This window comes from Fomitiporia mediterranea, assembly GCF_000271605.1.
Source record: "Fomitiporia mediterranea MF3/22 unplaced genomic scaffold FOMMEscaffold_8, whole genome shotgun sequence".
Lineage (NCBI taxonomy): Eukaryota > Fungi > Basidiomycota > Agaricomycetes > Hymenochaetales > Hymenochaetaceae > Fomitiporia > Fomitiporia mediterranea.
Window position 1 is genome coordinate 802,684 of NW_006760393.1, and position 15,276 is coordinate 817,959.

At 47.3% G+C, this 15,276-nt stretch overlaps 5 protein-coding genes across 5 annotated transcripts; 1 reads left to right on the plus strand and 4 right to left on the minus strand.

Moving 5' to 3' along the window:
• Positions 1–1,554: 1,554 nt before the first annotated feature.
• On the minus strand, positions 1,555–2,545 carry FOMMEDRAFT_141651 (uncharacterized protein). The gene is made up of 2 exons (XM_007268092.1): positions 2,435–2,545; positions 1,555–2,379 (listed from the first exon to the last, which is right to left on the minus strand). Exons 1-2 carry the CDS (start codon positions 2,511–2,513, stop codon positions 2,051–2,053), a joined length of 408 nt encoding a protein of 135 aa, XP_007268154.1. The 5' UTR covers positions 2,514–2,545; the 3' UTR covers positions 1,555–2,050.
• Positions 2,546–3,145: 600 nt separating this feature from the next.
• FOMMEDRAFT_141652 (uncharacterized protein) lies at positions 3,146–7,287 on the minus strand. The gene is made up of 4 exons (XM_007268093.1): positions 6,214–7,287; positions 4,034–6,167; positions 3,859–3,983; positions 3,146–3,807 (listed from the first exon to the last, which is right to left on the minus strand). The coding sequence occupies exons 1-4, from the start codon at positions 7,114–7,116 to the stop codon at positions 3,316–3,318; spliced, it is 3,654 nt and encodes a 1,217-aa protein (XP_007268155.1). The 5' UTR covers positions 7,117–7,287; the 3' UTR covers positions 3,146–3,315.
• Positions 7,288–7,493: 206 nt separating this feature from the next.
• FOMMEDRAFT_169108 (UAA-domain-containing protein) lies at positions 7,494–9,370 on the plus strand (the record flags this gene model as incomplete). Its single annotated transcript, XM_007268094.1, has 3 exons — positions 7,494–7,585; positions 7,650–8,351; positions 8,399–9,370. The coding sequence occupies 3 exons, from the start codon at positions 7,494–7,496 to the stop codon at positions 9,120–9,122; spliced, it is 1,518 nt and encodes a 505-aa protein (XP_007268156.1). The 3' UTR covers positions 9,123–9,370.
• Positions 9,371–9,510: 140 nt separating this feature from the next.
• FOMMEDRAFT_110262 (uncharacterized protein) lies at positions 9,511–11,068 on the minus strand. The gene is made up of 3 exons (XM_007268095.1): positions 10,736–11,068; positions 10,509–10,662; positions 9,511–10,445 (listed from the first exon to the last, which is right to left on the minus strand). The coding sequence occupies exons 1-3, from the start codon at positions 11,024–11,026 to the stop codon at positions 9,664–9,666; spliced, it is 1,227 nt and encodes a 408-aa protein (XP_007268157.1). The 5' UTR covers positions 11,027–11,068; the 3' UTR covers positions 9,511–9,663.
• Positions 11,069–11,796: 728 nt separating this feature from the next.
• On the minus strand, positions 11,797–15,067 carry FOMMEDRAFT_157996 (uncharacterized protein; the record flags this gene model as incomplete). The annotated part of the gene is made up of 13 exons (XM_007268096.1): positions 11,797–11,928; positions 11,992–12,245; positions 12,324–12,869; positions 12,924–13,111; positions 13,165–13,406; positions 13,464–13,682; positions 13,738–13,986; positions 14,035–14,190; positions 14,246–14,401; positions 14,458–14,629; positions 14,688–14,785; positions 14,856–14,941; positions 15,019–15,067. The coding sequence occupies 13 exons, from the start codon at positions 15,065–15,067 to the stop codon at positions 11,797–11,799; spliced, it is 2,547 nt and encodes an 848-aa protein (XP_007268158.1).
• Positions 15,068–15,276: the final 209 nt, after the last annotated feature.

Genomic DNA, 15,276 nt, shown 5'->3' on the forward strand with positions numbered 1-15,276 from the left:
ATTCACCCTTTTCCAACACAAATCCCACTCGCAGAAGAATGAGGCAGAGGCAGCTAGTGGTGTAGGGGTTGGGACTGTAGAAATAGTGTATTATTTACTATTTTTGTATTCTATAATTTAAATATAATTATATTTGATTAATTATTTGATACAAAATTGTATACTAAGCAAAAGCAAGCTATTCAAACACTTGTAATGACTTGTAGACATTATAAGCAGATATTATACTTTCACAAATTAATAAGTATGTCTTAGCCTTGTAATCTTAGGAAGTATGTTATAATCACTTGTATAACTTGTCAATTTATATTATTATAATTGTAATTGTCAAGTTTTACAAGTATTCTTGTTTACTTATTTAACATTGTACTTTCCTTGCTTAACCCTCTATGAAGATTATATTAACATTGACAAAATTTATAAAAGGTACAAAATGTATAGGATTACAAGCAAATACAATACTTAAGACTTTTTTGTGATGTAAGTGTCTACAAATAGCCCTTTATATACTTAACTAAAGTCATGTGTGTAACCTCAGAGGTTACAATATTTTTGAAAAATAAAAACATACATTTGTAGCTACAGATGTTTTCTACAATTCTATGTTGCCCAAATATTCATTTGAGGTTATTTGAGGAAGTTATTTTGTCCATCATTGTATAGTCTAAAAGAGGCTAGTACTACTACATTACAGTTGGTTGAGTTTATATTTTCCCAACCTTATGACACTTTTTTTCCCACAGAATAGTAGTTAATAGTTGTATTTATCATTCTGTGGAACAAATTTTCAATTTTCTCAAAACTGACTGAGTAGATATAAAAATACCTTTTTTTGTACTAAACACTGTATTCTTTGTTTTTGTAGAGTTTGACAGTTTTTTTATTTTTTGCATCTTAATTTTGGCCACCCTTAAAAAAGAAATATCTGACTAATACATGACTAATAATGCCAAATATGGTAAGACACTTATATTAGTCACTGTTATTTGTCAGAACTGTAATGTCTCAGAAGACAGATTGACACTCAATAGTAAAGTCAATCTATTAGCAAATGTAAACAGTATAGTCAACATGTCTCTATAGAAATTTGACATAAAAAATGGGGAAATAAGAGTCTTGATTTTTGACATGAGGTCCTTGGCTTGGATTTTGGCCGCTAGGGTCCTTCCTAATATGGCAAGCGAGGGTTGTGACGGTGACGTGACAAGCTTGTCGAGTTTATTGTGCCTCTACCTTATCAAATTGGGCATGCAAATACAGTCCAGAAAGAAACTGGATTGACTGTAGAAGTAGAGTTCATTTAGAGTATTATAATTATTCGCTGCTTGATATAAGCACGACATCGTTGCTGAAAATAGCACTCCTCAGGAAGCAATCGTTCGGAAATATTTTGAGAACATCAGATAAACCAAGGCCCTATTGCGTTATACATAGCCCGCCAGTACTACTATTTTAGCACATCGTGTATGATAGCAAGCCATAACGACACATTCTACCCTAATGAGAACAGAGCACCCTAAAACCCCAAAGAAAAATGAAGAGAGATGAGGGAGGGGAACATATGAGGAGCGAGGAAAACCGAATATGCTAACCATGCATGAACGAAAAGACAGAGAGCACCTAATACTAAATGACCGGTATGCGAAGCAAATGAGTATAGACGTCTGTACAAAGGAAATTTCAATAAGATAAAACACGGAGTGGTGGAAGAGGAAGAAGGATGGATGCCATAAAGTACAATTTGTGTATATCAAAGTTCAGTATGAAAGACGAGTACAATAACCCCCAGAGAATGTGTCAGATCGGACCTAAGCGAAACATGGAGACAGCGACATGTGTTGACATGGGGAAGAGCAGGACAGGTCAAGCAGGGTATAAGAGGACATCATGAGATCGTATATGTATATGAGCAGGTGCGAGACGCAGTGACGAGCGGACCTTCTAAAGGTCAATAAAATAAACCACGTATTCTCCCGGCGACCTTCAGAATGAGCATCTGGACCAAATAGATCAGCACCAGTAGGACGAGTCCGAGGGTCGCCCAAAACCGTCATGGGTCATCTGGTTGCTCTTGATCCAAATGCGGACCTTCTTTGTTGTCAATGATAGGTGCAGATGCAGAGGAATCACCAGTCACATGTTCCTCTTGAGGGGAATCATTGCCGTCGTGCATAAGTGCTGCGATGGACGCCTGACCGCTACTCATTGTCCTTTCGCCAAGAATTACAGGTCGACCTAACGCATATCGTTCCGCAGTCGAGTAAGCCTCGGTCGTCGAATCTTCGATGTGTGCTCGGAGAGCTTCCTGACCAGTAATTTCTCTCAGTGAAGCAGAAGGCGATGACTTCGGCTTTTCATCCGGAGGAGTATCCGCAGGAACTAAAGAAACATCGACATGAGCGTCATATGCTAACTAAATGGCGATCCTGCTTACCGGAAGAACCAGAAGAGTCGCTGCTTTCCGTTCCAACAACAGGCGTATTGATTGCCTCGGTACCTACAGAACCCATCATGGCCGTCCGATTCTCGGTATCCGAGTTATCCGCTGCCAAACCGATTTAAGACACAATAGCGTGTAGAAAAATAACATTCACTCTTACATTCAATAGCATCAAATACTCGCGCGAGAGGGACTCTTCCCGAAGAGCTGAGCGCTCGCATAGCGTCGATCTGTGCTGAGGTAAGATACGCGTCTGATAAACTCGACAAGCTAGTCACGTCACGGTCACAACCCACGCTTACCAAATTAGGAAGGACCCTTACGGCGAAATTTCAGAGTGTAACTTCAACTTGAAGTTTTGCCTCAGCCAAAGATGATTCTATATAATACAGAGAAGAGAATCTTGCCTATTTTCAGATAGAATTAAATATTACAACAATAAAATATTTGACCATTACAGTCTGTATCTATAATTTTGTAGCTTTATCAAGATGATTACACCATCCGATCATTATGACAAATACTATATATTATAAATGTTATTATGTAATATACATATATAGCAATTATTTGTCATATAGCCTTATCTAATGGTGGCGAAATCTGAAGGAAAAAAATTAAAAAATTTACCAGACTGCTGGAAAAGTATAATTACAGCATTTAGAGCAAAAAACATAGTTTGCAAAATAACTCAGCCAATATTCACTTTTAAAAAATTCTGTTCCATCATCTTGTAGAGAAGGCTTAATACAACAAATCAATGGTGCTACTTTTTGAGTTTTGGGTCTCTGGATGGACGAGTTTCGTGCTCATTGTGGAGGCTGCATTAGGAAGGTAAGGTTACATCACGTGAGTCACACAGCTTGTCGAGTTTATCAGACGCGTATCTTAGTACCCTTCGGAGTTTGCTTCACCAATGGTGGGGAGTGGGTCCTACGGTGTTCCGGAACGTGCAGTTTACTGGCAACATTTTTCGCTTGGTTGACCTGCCCCGAAGAGATATTCTTCATAACTTCAGGTCTCAGGTCTGCCCACATCTGCAGGGCCTTAATCGAACCCCACTCGATGATCTTGTTGTTGAGCCAGAGCAGAGACACGGGCTTCGTTAAAAAGTCATTACAACCTGCTGCTAGGGCAGCTACACGGTCCGTTTGCAACGACGACGCAGTTAAGGCGACTATGATGACAGATGACCTGAACGGTGTATGCATGCTCAGCTTTGAATCCGTCGAAGCTGCATCCGAGGGTGTCTGCTCGCCGTCCAGAGGCGGAGTTGAAGCAAAAGTGTTCCCGAGTACCTGTCGTTCTAATCGACGAATTTCCTTCGTAGCCTCTATTCCGTCCATGACAGGCATTTGGATATCCATCTACGAATATATTGTCAAGAATGTTATCCACGGCAAAGGAGATACTCATACCAATATCAGGTGGAAACCTCCCGTCTTCCATTTTGCAACAGCCTCCGCTCCGTTCTTTGCCACATCGTACTTGATTTTCTTCTTTCTCATGAACGTGGAAAGAATCGTCTGGTTGATTGGGTTATCTACCAAGAAACTGAGCTACAATAACGAGCTGTGCACCAATAATGCTTACCTTCTACTATGAGCACATTTACAGGAGGTACGATATTGCCATCGCTTGTTTTTCCTTTCCTAGGGACCGGAGTGCCTGAAGTGCCAGGAGAATCTGCTGGCCCTCTTCGACTATAGCTGCGCTTCGTGCCCGCTGATGGTGGGGAGACAGTCCTATTTGAAGCAGGCGAGGTGGGCAGACTCATGGATTTCCTATCGGAAGCGATACTAGGGCTTGGTTGGGTTGAAGGTCTGTCATCGCCAAGAGAAGTGCCGACAGGCGGCGTTGGGGCCGTACTTGTAATCTCGGGAGGCGGCGCTAATTCGTCGAGTGTCCGAACCCAGTGCTGCCCAGGTGAGTCTGGCATATTCACCTCGGAAGGAGTTGTGCCGCCAATGTCACCAAAGTATGCTAGACCGCTCCGGTTACGCGCAGGAGCTTTCGGCCGACTGAACGGCTTAGGACGTTCGCCTGGAGACATATCACCCTCGTGTACCTGTGAAGTGCCGCGCCGCTGCAAAATAGACCGTCGAACTTCACCCGGAGGCCTTAAATTTCCACTATCCCGCACCAAATTAGGTGGATTCACGAGAGTCGCACCAGTGTCCGTCCGTTGAAAGCGTGATCCAGCACCTCGTGGGTGAAAGAAAATTCCAGCGGGCTGCCCGTCGGGACTTTGAATTACAAGGCCCGAGCTTGGAGAGGTGCCTAATTTCTCTGCTGCTTCCGAGAAATACTCCAAGCTGTCCGACTCGCGAAGAGGCGAGGGAGGTAAACGAGGAACGTGCTCAACCAGGTCTTTTGATGATCGAGATGAGCGATCCGATGCAGTCCTTGGACTGATGGGTGGGCGACTGGATTTCTGTGACGGACTTGAACCGGGTCCAAACGGGGAGAATGGATTGATTCCTTGGCCAGTGGGACTCATCGGTGACGTTGCTATCGGTGAAAAGAAAGGATCGACAATTGGCTTGACTACAGCCGTCCGTAATGCAGTAAGAACCCGGCGTGGACCGGCTGGTTTAGGTAGTACGATAATTTCGGGAATAAAGTTAGACGGGTTTGGCGTTGAGAGAATGGTGTGTATCACGTCCTTTACTAGCCGATAATTCTGTAGGCTGGTAAAATGAATGATCACAGGGTGGAATGCGGACTGTTGTGGGCTAAATGTTGGCTTAACAACTTTTGTACGGAATATCTGTGGAGAAGATTTTGGCCTGTGGTGAGCAGACAGTTTGGGACGCTGCGTCAGACTTAGGTTGAAGGGAGCCTCCGAGCGCATTTGCACCAAGCGATTTCGCAGAGCACCCACGTCGTCGTCAATAATAACGAATGCAGCGCTTTCATTCGTTGACTTCTCACGTAATTGCTCCTCTACGGGATTGACCTCGATTGGAACCGGTGAGTCGGTCATCTTGACTGTTGGCGATATCCGATGGCGCCCATCGTCGGAGCTCACTGCTGTGCCCGCAGAGACAATATCCGACAAATCATCCTCCGAGGCTGTCATTGTCATATGGCTCACGTCAAGACCCCAAGCAGTTAAATAACTTGTCAAATGATGCGCGAAAGAGCCCCTCGCACTCGCGTGCAGAGCAACTTTCTTCCCTTTCAACTGCTCCACGAATTGGTTTAGCTCTTCTAAAGTCGGTTCGGAAGCAAGTTGAATATTCATGCTAGCGTACGGCTGTCGCATGGACAGCTCCTCAGCGCTTAATTTCGGCGATTGAGACAGGATATCTTCCGAACCTGGCTCAAGCACGATAGAAAGCTCGCATGAACGTCCCGGAGAAAACAGTCTCGGTTGCAAATCCTCCTTAACGGTCCCTCCCACTCGATGGAGGACTCGTCGAAACAGAAGCGTGTCCAGGCGGGGTCTGGCTCGAAAGAGTGAGGTGCCTGCCGTAATCTGGGGATTATTTTCCATAGCATGGATTGCATCCGATAAGCCAAACTTGTGTCCCACTTCGAAAGTACACCGCAGAGGCCCGTCATATCCAGGTAGGGATGAAGCCCGAGATGAAGATCGACTCCCGCCCTCGGAACCCGACGGTCCTTGGCTTCCTTCTCTAGAATCCCCAACTTCTGGCTTTACTTGTAAGCCGACTTCAATCGTGTCCCCCGGCTTTGATGCATCTAAAATTTGCCGGACCATCTAGAGCAGAATAAGAAAGTGACAAGAAAAAATCGGCAGGACGTACATGTGCTAACACATAGGAAATCCCACACTCGTCGCCTCGTACGCTCACATGCTTCATACCCACGTCTGCATGAAACAAAACGAGCTCAACACCGGCCTCTGCTGCAATGCCACTCAAGGCATCTCCCACACTCTGTAGCATTTCACCTGTGTCGAAGTCATCTTGAGCAGGGGAAAGCAAAGGCGGGGATTCCCGCCCATGAGACGAGAGTTCCGGCTGCATTTTGAGATCATCAGCAAGTGTTGACATATTTGCCGATATGTAATTGAGACTTTTCATGGCGGTGAGCATGGCGGAAATAGAAGGGCTTGGCACAGAAAGGGAACAGGCGGCAAATTGTTCCTTCGCAGGATCAAGGAGATGTGGTGGCGATATCTGCAGGAGAGTCTGAATAACCATCTGCACCGAGTCGGCAAGCTCGACAGATAATTCTTGTAAATGAGAGTTCGGTGATTGAGCCAGAACGAGGGGAGAAGGTGGCACGAGATATTGCTCCTGTGGAGGGGTTCGATGCGGGTTCTTGAGATGGCCAAGTTGTGAAGGCAAAGGCATCGAGAATGCACGCGAAAGCCGTGGTGGAGAAGGCGAAGGCACAGGAGTCGGATTGGAGTCTGGCGTCTCGTTTGCCGGCGTATGGTCAGCTGGATCCCTCATTCCAGCCATTGGCGGCGTGTTACTTGACCCTTGCGACTCTGCCTCAGACGTCTCAGGCTCAGATGACTCCGGGTCAGGAGCGCTGGCGGACAAGATAGGCGCGATCATCGGCTGGTCAGGATACGCAAAGCCGAATTTTTCAGAGGGCGGCAGGTCGACAATGGGCGTCTCTGTCACGCCACCTCCATCGCCTCCGTCGCTAGCTGAGACAGTCGGGACGCGAACGGCAGGCAAGACCTTGTTCTCCATAGCGCGAGACACCCGTCGGTCGGAGAGCCAACGGGGAAGAGCGAGGGAGAGCGTAAAGGAAAATGAGTCAGATGAGTCGAGGGGGCATTTACCGACGTCGCCGCGCAACCAGCAGGCGACCGGGCTCGCTGTGCACGACGGCGACAGGGACTAAGGCGGGAGGAGAAATGCGGGCGGCAGACTGGTAGAATCCTTTGTACGTACTCAGTAGCCGAGCCGTATCCTATCTGGTCCAGCTGCGCGGCACGTGAGATCAAGAGGGCACGTGCGCGGATATACGCAGCTTGCAACATTGCATTACACGTACACTTTGCAGCACAGCTTAATGCTTATAGACACATATAGACAGCCTGCGATATGACAGCTGCTGAACGGCTATGGGTACCATCGCTCTTCTCCGGTTCTGCTCCTGGGCAACAGTGGCGGAGCTCCTGACCACGTTTTCCTTCATATTCGGGGGTTGCTGCAGGTGCGCGCCTCATTCACTTCCCTTGGAATGGAACAAGTCATCTGAACCGGAAATTCTCGTGCAGCAATGCCCTGACTCTAGAAGTCATCACCTCCCAGTATCCGCCAGCAGGGACGCTCATTACGTTCGCCCAATTTCTGTTTGTGGCGCTGGTCGGATTGCGGAAGCAACTTATTCTTCTTCCGATGCGCGTCGCTCGGCAAGATGCTCTTCGACGCGTTGCTAATATGTCTTTTGACGCGCAAGCCAAAGCGATCTCCATATATTGTCCAGATGATCGCCTCTCGCGAGCATTTGCACAGGATCTCGCCCCCTTGGTAGAAGGCACACTTGCTCACTTCGGACATGAAGTCCAGCCGGGAAATGGCAACGGAGATCCATTCGTTCGAATGAAAAAGGAGCCTTTACAAATTATTTGTGACCCTACCGAACAGAGCAATCCGTCTAACTCCTTCAAGGTTCTCTTGCAAATGGACCCTGTCGTCTCGAATAAAATGGACACAGTGCTAGACGTCTCCGTTCCCGATCAACCCTCCTTGCTGTATCCTCGTGCGGCTAGAATTTCACTCAATCCATTTCAATATCGCTTGAAGCATAGACACATCCCTCTTTCACGATATGCTGTCCAAGTGTTGCTTTTTCTTTTGATCAGCCTTCTTAACAATGCTGCATTCGCATATCGCGTCCCGATGGCAGTACACATCATCTTCCGAAGTGGCGGCCTCGTGGTGAACATGCTCATGGGATGGGCCTTCGAGAAGCGACGGTAGTGCCCCTGTCACATACTCAGAAATCCCGCTGATCGGTCCTTAGGTACTCAAGGGTCCAGGTTGCCTCGGTCTTTCTTGTAACCTTCGGAGTAGCTCTCACAACTCTATCCGCAACCCAATCCAAGTCCCATGCATCGCCGAAGGCAGAAGTCTCTGCTCATGCTTATTCCAATCTAGAAATAGAATCAACCTCGTATAGGCAGTATGCAATTGGGATCGCTATTCTTACTTTAGCGCTCGTATTATCAGGCGCGCTTGGGCTTTCACAAGACCGTACATTTGAGCGGTACGGCCGCGGTCACTGGGAAGAGGCAATGTTCTACCTTCACGCCCTCGCCTTGCCCCTCTTCGGCTTCACATGGCGCGATCTCGTCTCACAGGTCCGCACAGCCAATGCCGGGCGGCAACTTGCACTCCCATTCTCTTCTGCAAGTGACTCAGATGCTCACCACCTATCACCCCTTCCTTACCTCCCGATCCGTCCTCCGTCGCTACGCATACCGGCATTCTACGTGCCGCTTTTCCTAAACGTCCTCACGCAGCTCTTCTGCGTCGCCGGCGTAAATCGGCTCACCTCTCACATGAACAGCTTAACAGTATCTCTCGTACTCGTCGTGCGAAAGGCTACTTCACTTGCGGTTAGCGTGCTGCTCCTCGGTGGCTCTCGCGGGAATGTGTACCTTTGGTCTGGAGCGGCTGCTGTCCTTGTCGGGACGATTGGGTATACGTTGGCGAGTCAATCTGCGCCGAAGAAGAAGAGGGAGTAACTTCTTTTGACTTGGAGTTCTGCGGATTCTAGCGTTCTGTGGAACTTTATGTTCTCGGATGTCTGGTTATTGAACGCCGATTGTTTCGAGGTGACTATAGCAGGTTGAGCTTATTCACGATTCACGAAGCCACAGACTTTCTGTCGTTTTATTTTATCCCCACTGTATTGCACTATCGTAAGAGATTTAGATGCGAATTCGTTCGGGTTCTCCGGTGGCAACTTTTTCCTCTTGGTCATGTAGAGTAGAAAACACATTCCATTCAATTTTATACCTATTGATACATAAGTAGAACAGTGACACATCAAGTATCAATACAACAAAGGCATATCTATGCCTTAGACTGAAAAATAGGTGAGGATAACCAGATCTCGGGATGGACTCGTATAAGCCTGGGTGTTTCACTGAATCACCATGTGGTGAAATAAAGTGGAAAGTAAGGTAAGATAAGATAGAGTAAAGCAAAGAAAAGCACGTCCGGACGTGTAAAATGCGATTAGACTGTCATTTCGTATCGATTTGCGCCTTGTGCGTCAGAAGCTTAGTGGTAAGATCGAGCGAGGAGATGTCGCATCACGCGGCTAACGCGGCGAGGGCGGAGCTTCGGAGACTCGGAAACAGCGTCGGTGGGGATGGAGTCGAGGACGATGGTTGAGGTGGTAGCGAACGACGTGAGGACGGATCCGTTTTGTCCGCTCTGTCCGTCTACGTTGGATGACAAAGTTGGAGTCGGAGCGGGCGTTGCAGTGACAGATGCGGAGACGGTCTGCGATTCAGTAGAAGACTTGGACTTAGGTTCAGAGCCATAGCCAGAATCGTCGGAGTCGTCTCCGCATCCTTTACCATTGCCCTTACCACTGCCGCCGCCGTTCTTCCCCGAGCTGGAGGAGGATGGAGAGCTGTCCTCGGTGGAAGCAGTAGGCAAGGCGCCGTCGTCACCGCTAGCAGTGTTCGTAGCCACGTTATTTGCTCGAGTCGAGTTGTCATCTGAATTGTCCGACCCAGACCCGGAATCAGTATTGCTATCACCGCCAACGAGAGCCGCAACCTTCGGTACAGGGAAAGTATACTTCTTATTCCCGTCGAAAGCATTGAACAAAATACCCGGGTCAGTATCCTTATATGCACCAGGCAGGGAGACGAGTTCGCTCGAGCTTGGTTTACCCGAACCGTTCCCGCCGACGTTGAGCTGTGCACAAGAGGGATAGAACTCAGCGCCTCCTTCCTTTTCGGCGATGTGTAATCCGATGATCTCATGCCGGACGAGGTACTGGCCGGAAGCAAGGTTGTTGGGGAGCTTAACCTTGGCTGTCTTGCCATTCACTGGAAGAAAACAGAATTAACTATCAGTGAATAAATACTAAGGGAATGAACGTGAAAGCTTACTGAGGTCTTGCTGGAACCAAGTACTACCACTATCTCCCTTCAATCCAACCTCATCGATCTTGAACCACTTCGCATCACTACCATCGAACTTGTCACATGTCGTATCACCGCACGAGGCAAGGTAAGTCATCATAGGCCCAATGTTATGTGGCCACTGCACAACAAAGAGCGGAAAATTTAGCACAAATCACGACTATATCACCAAAATGAATAAGAAAATAACGTACGTTGCTACCGTCACCGCCGGCCCAGTCAAACTCAAGTGTGCTTCCAGGATTGGCATCCGCGAGTAACGAAGCCTTCTTCGCGCTTGGACCACAATTAAGTGCCTTGTTTGTCGCGCCCTTCACCGGCTCGACGCTATTAACCTGTCGGATCACACTAGGATTCGTCGCGCCATTCGGGACGTTACCCTTGAACTTCTTGCCATCAATAGTGAGTGACCGAACATATCCATGCGCAGCAGCGAACGGTAGCACATAGAGAAGCGTAAAACCAAAAAGACTCGTAGCACGCATCGTAATGAGTGTCGAATGTTAAGCGAGTGTTGTTAGAATCTTATAAAAGTCAATAAGACAATGAGAGTGAAAGAGGCTTGCTCGTCAAGAGCTTAGGAGCCGTAAGTCAAGTAGAATGAGCGGAAGAAAGACTGAGGTGGAGCAGGGAACGGAAAGGCTACCTACTCCTTTTCATCAGATCCCTTTTTATTCCCTCGCAGGGATAGTGGCCGTTATGCCTCATTTGCCAGATCGATATCTCAAACCACGAGACACAATAGCAAAGCATCCTGCAGCTCCGGCCCCGAGCGCGTTAGCAATGGTTTCCGAGAAAGTGGTCGAATACTTTGGTCCGAGGCTAAAATTAAAGTCCGTCTCTATTGTTCTCGAAAATGAGCCTGCAGTTTGCCATTTTACTTCCAGTGTTCAGAGTCCAACTTGGAGAGAATAATCCGAGTGGGGAAGTCCTGAGCTATGTTAAAATTTCCATCATAAGGTCACAGCACTAGTGCAGGTTTCGTGGAGCGCCAGGTGATTGATTCAGCCATCGATCAAAGATTCAAGAAAAACGAGGCATGAGGATAGACAAATAAAAACAAATAGACTTCGGGACAAGAAGCCCGTCGCGTTCTGACCGGCCCTCGAGCTACTTGCCAGATTTAGCGGAAATATTTTGCCTTTTTATATTCAATTCGAGTCCTGGTAGAGTTGAAGTTTCCCAAACCGACATTGCATTAGCTTGATAGGACATGATGAAGAATAAAAACAGGCACAAAATGAAATACGCTAGTTTAGGCCTCCTGGCCTGTAGAAACATTCCATACACGCTTGAGGAGCTTAGCTGCATCGTCTTCTGAGCTTTCCACCTTGGCGAACGCGACCGTCCCCAGCGCAGTCGAATAAGCACGAAGATACGGGGCAAACTACATTCGGATAACGTGTCAATCCGATATTTGCCAGTGGAACAATGAATCATGAAGACTCACCAGTCGACAGAAGTTGCGGTACCATCCCCACGTTTCCCAAATATTCCACTCCGTGTTCGTCCAATTCGATCGATTGTCCCAGGAGGACTCGGTGAGGACGGCACTTGTATCCGACAAAGCGTTAACGAATTCGTTAAGTGTTTTTGACAGTACTGCACGCTGCTCGCTCGATAAGGTTGAATACGCTTTGAGCGCAGTTCTAAGCGCTGGTGAGTCCTCCGCAGGTTTCTCTTCCAAAGCTGTGTATGTCGAACCTAAGCATAATTTTCATAAGGATGAATTGAGCTACTTGCCTTCAGCATCCACTTCCATGTTCCCCTCCGCCTTTTCACGCGCCCGACTATCATCCTCCTCTTTCCTTAACGTAGTTACCTTCTTTCTAGCAATCATCACACGTCCATTCGCTTTATCCAACGCATTCTCAATAATCTCCCATCGGAACGTATCAATTCGCTCTACATTCGTGTCCTCGTCCTGAGGATGCGGCGAGAAAGCCCAAGCAATGACATCCGACGGATCGACAATTTGATACTGCATGAGCTTGTCAAAGACAATGCGTACCATTTGGCGGTTACGTTGCCAAAACTGTGCCACGGCATTGAGGATGTCTTGCTTCGCCTCCGCTCCACTCGAAAGTGTACGTAAAAGGAGCAGGTAGCGCTCAATGGCGTTAAGGAAGTGGGAGAACGAACGAGACCCGATGTGTAACAAAGCTTGGACTGTGATCGAGCGCACAACAGCGTCAACACGGACGTCACCTTCGGACAAATCCGCAACGGTGCTTTTCAGCGTATCGAGGTGCGTATTAACGTCCTCGGCCTTTGCACGACCACGTAAGAGGTTAAGCAGCTGCTCAGCAGGTTCATGGTATGGGTTTCCTAAAAACAGTTTAGGAACAGGTGGAATTAAAAGTGATCTGCAGATCCACTTACGAGGATCATCATATGTAAACTCAGGTCCTGGGGCTTCATCAGGCAGAGCATCAGTTCCTGGAGCTTGATAAGCCTCCGGAAGCGTCTTCTGTATCCGATCAAAATATGCAAGTCGTATCTCGATTTCGATCGCTCGGCGGATGAAGTTGCGTTTTGGATGGTGGCTTGGCAATGACAGATCCGGAACCCTACAAATGGCAATAAGTAAATGTGACACATAGATCATCAACGCCAAACATACCATTCTTTCCATACCCATTGGAAACCGAAATTACTCATGTGTGTCGCAAACCATTCTGTGAACCTATGAGCAGCTGCTACGTCCAGACCATCGACGAGATAACCATAGAGCTTTCGTATTGACTTGCCCACCGCGGGCCCGGTTGTCGATGGCTGCAGCTTGCAGAGCTCAGTAATCAATGCTATGTAGTACATCGGCCTGTGTAACGGTCTTGGGAGGACAAGCATCTTTGCGAGGATACTCTAATGATGGAGTTTAATCAGAGTTTGATACCGAAGAGACGCAATTCTAAAACATACTTCCATGATACAGCTTTCAAGCTGCCATAATGGTCCACTTGCAGCACCGTTCTCACTTGGCACGCCTGGCCTTGGCTTGAAAGTACCGGACGGCAACCATTTAGGAAGCTCAAAGAGGAACCTAGCACATTCCTTCCTATTTACTTCGAAGATGTCAATAACATCGGAGATGAGGACATTGACGGCATAGCCGAGCACCGTCGTGGGATCAGCAGTCATCTATAAAAGAAGAAAAAAGTCAGTGATAAGATAATACAAGTCTAAATAAACATACATCGTTGGCAAAAGTGCGTATACGGTATTCGGGCCATTCCTCATTTTTAACCACAGCTGCACTATCTTCTGCAACACCGGTGAGACTTTCAAGCTCAATGGCTTCGGGAGGCACAAGCACTGAAGGCAGGTCAAAGTACGGAGCAGGATCATCTGACTTGACTGAATACGGTTTCAAAAAGCTCGAATCGCAGTCGGAAAAGTCGTTCTCATCAAGTGACTTGAGCACGGCGATTGCATTATCCAGAAGCTGGGATAGGGTTTGTTAGTGACTCTCTAGGAGTGCCGCGATACATACCTCTGATGTTCCTTCGAATGCATCGGACTCGGTGTGTAGCTTTACTAACGGACTGGCCAGAAGTTTACTTCCAGAAGACGTCTCGGCGTACGTCTGAATGGCAGAAATGATCTCTGTGACTTCTGAAGGAGATTGGCTTTTCAACTCCGGTCCTGCCTGTTAAAAAATGTATCAGTACTATATATGGTACATCAAGTATTGGAATATTCACCCTCATAAGGCCCTCCGCCGCACAAAGAGCGGCATTCTTAGCTCGGCTATGAGAAACACCAAACTCCTCCAAGGCAGCCGTAAACGATTGCAACAATGAAAGCAAGGAAGATACAGAAATGACTTGTGCACTCGTCAAATGCGCGAAGAAGTGGACCTGATAGAAACATTGAATTAATTTCATGAAATTATTTATGGTTGAACTACACTCACACAAAGCCTGATTTGCCTCCACGCCAATTTATCCAAGAATCCTTGGAATCCCTTCCAGAAATCATCCAGAACCTGTTTTCCCAGCATAGTATCGGTTGTACCTTCTGCGCCTTCATCTAAAGCGCGCAGGAGGGCTGCATAGTGAGGAATTTTGTACGGTTCTTCTGTCACTCTGGCGTTATTTATTTTCATGAGTGCGGACAACTTATGAAAATAACGGATACACATACCCTATTCGAAAACCTTCTGCTATAGCAGGGACGTTGGAAGACCTAGCATTCTCTTCACGAATTTCCTTTGCCACCCTTGCAAGCTCCTGGTCGGCATCCTGTCCACAGCAAGGCGTCGCGTACTCAGACTCAGAAAAAAATGTTACACCTCTCAGCCGTGAAACTCACCACATTGCCATAATGAATGATCGTAGTCCTCAGATGCTGCTCAGGTGTTTCATACACCTCACGTCCCAGGCGGTCATCGTATTCATCTAAAGCACGTCACGCCAGAGATGAAAACAAGTTCATGCCAAGGTTCTTCAAGACTTAGTCTATCTTAGATTCTCACCTCTGTTGTTCCTCCTCCGTCCACCACCACCATGTCTGTTCCAGCTCATTGGAGGTTGTGTATTCTTACTGCTGTTAAAAAGAGAGAAACCTTATTTTTGTATGTGGTGGTCAATGCCAAAAAGCTCACCGCACCAAATTGAACGTTGCGTCACGAGTTTCAGTTTGATCTGCGCCTGTCAAGGCGCGTCAAAATTCCACAATTCATTTCCGTTTGTTCGTCTGCTGAGGAAAGGTAAGCTATTTCCCCATTGCTGAC

What these genes read in the sequence shown, in the direction of transcription:
- FOMMEDRAFT_141651 (XM_007268092.1), bottom strand. Translation starts at nt 2,513, where the DNA reads ATGATGGGTTCTGTAGGTACCGAGGCAATCAATACGCCTGTTGTTGGA. An exon ending in CGACTCTTCTGGTTCTTCCG is followed by an intron (nt 2,380 to 2,434) that starts GTAAGCAGGATC and finishes ATGTTTCTTTAG; the next exon opens with TTCCTGCGGATACTCCTCCG.
- FOMMEDRAFT_141652 (XM_007268093.1), bottom strand. Translation starts at nt 7,116, where the DNA reads ATGGAGAACAAGGTCTTGCCTGCCGTTCGCGTCCCGACTGTCTCAGCT. An exon ending in TTTCCTATGTGTTAGCACAT is followed by an intron (nt 6,168 to 6,213) that starts GTACGTCCTGCC and finishes ATTCTGCTCTAG; the next exon opens with ATGGTCCGGCAAATTTTAGA. An exon ending in GAGGTTTCCACCTGATATTG is followed by an intron (nt 3,808 to 3,858) that starts GTATGAGTATCT and finishes ATATATTCGTAG; the next exon opens with ATGGATATCCAAATGCCTGT.
- FOMMEDRAFT_110262 (XM_007268095.1), bottom strand. Translation starts at nt 11,026, where the DNA reads ATGCGTGCTACGAGTCTTTTTGGTTTTACGCTTCTCTATGTGCTACCG. An exon ending in CCGGCGGTGACGGTAGCAAC is followed by an intron (nt 10,663 to 10,735) that starts GTACGTTATTTT and finishes TTTGTTGTGCAG; the next exon opens with TGGCCACATAACATTGGGCC. An exon ending in TTGGTTCCAGCAAGACCTCA is followed by an intron (nt 10,446 to 10,508) that starts GTAAGCTTTCAC and finishes GTTTTCTTCCAG; the next exon opens with TGAATGGCAAGACAGCCAAG.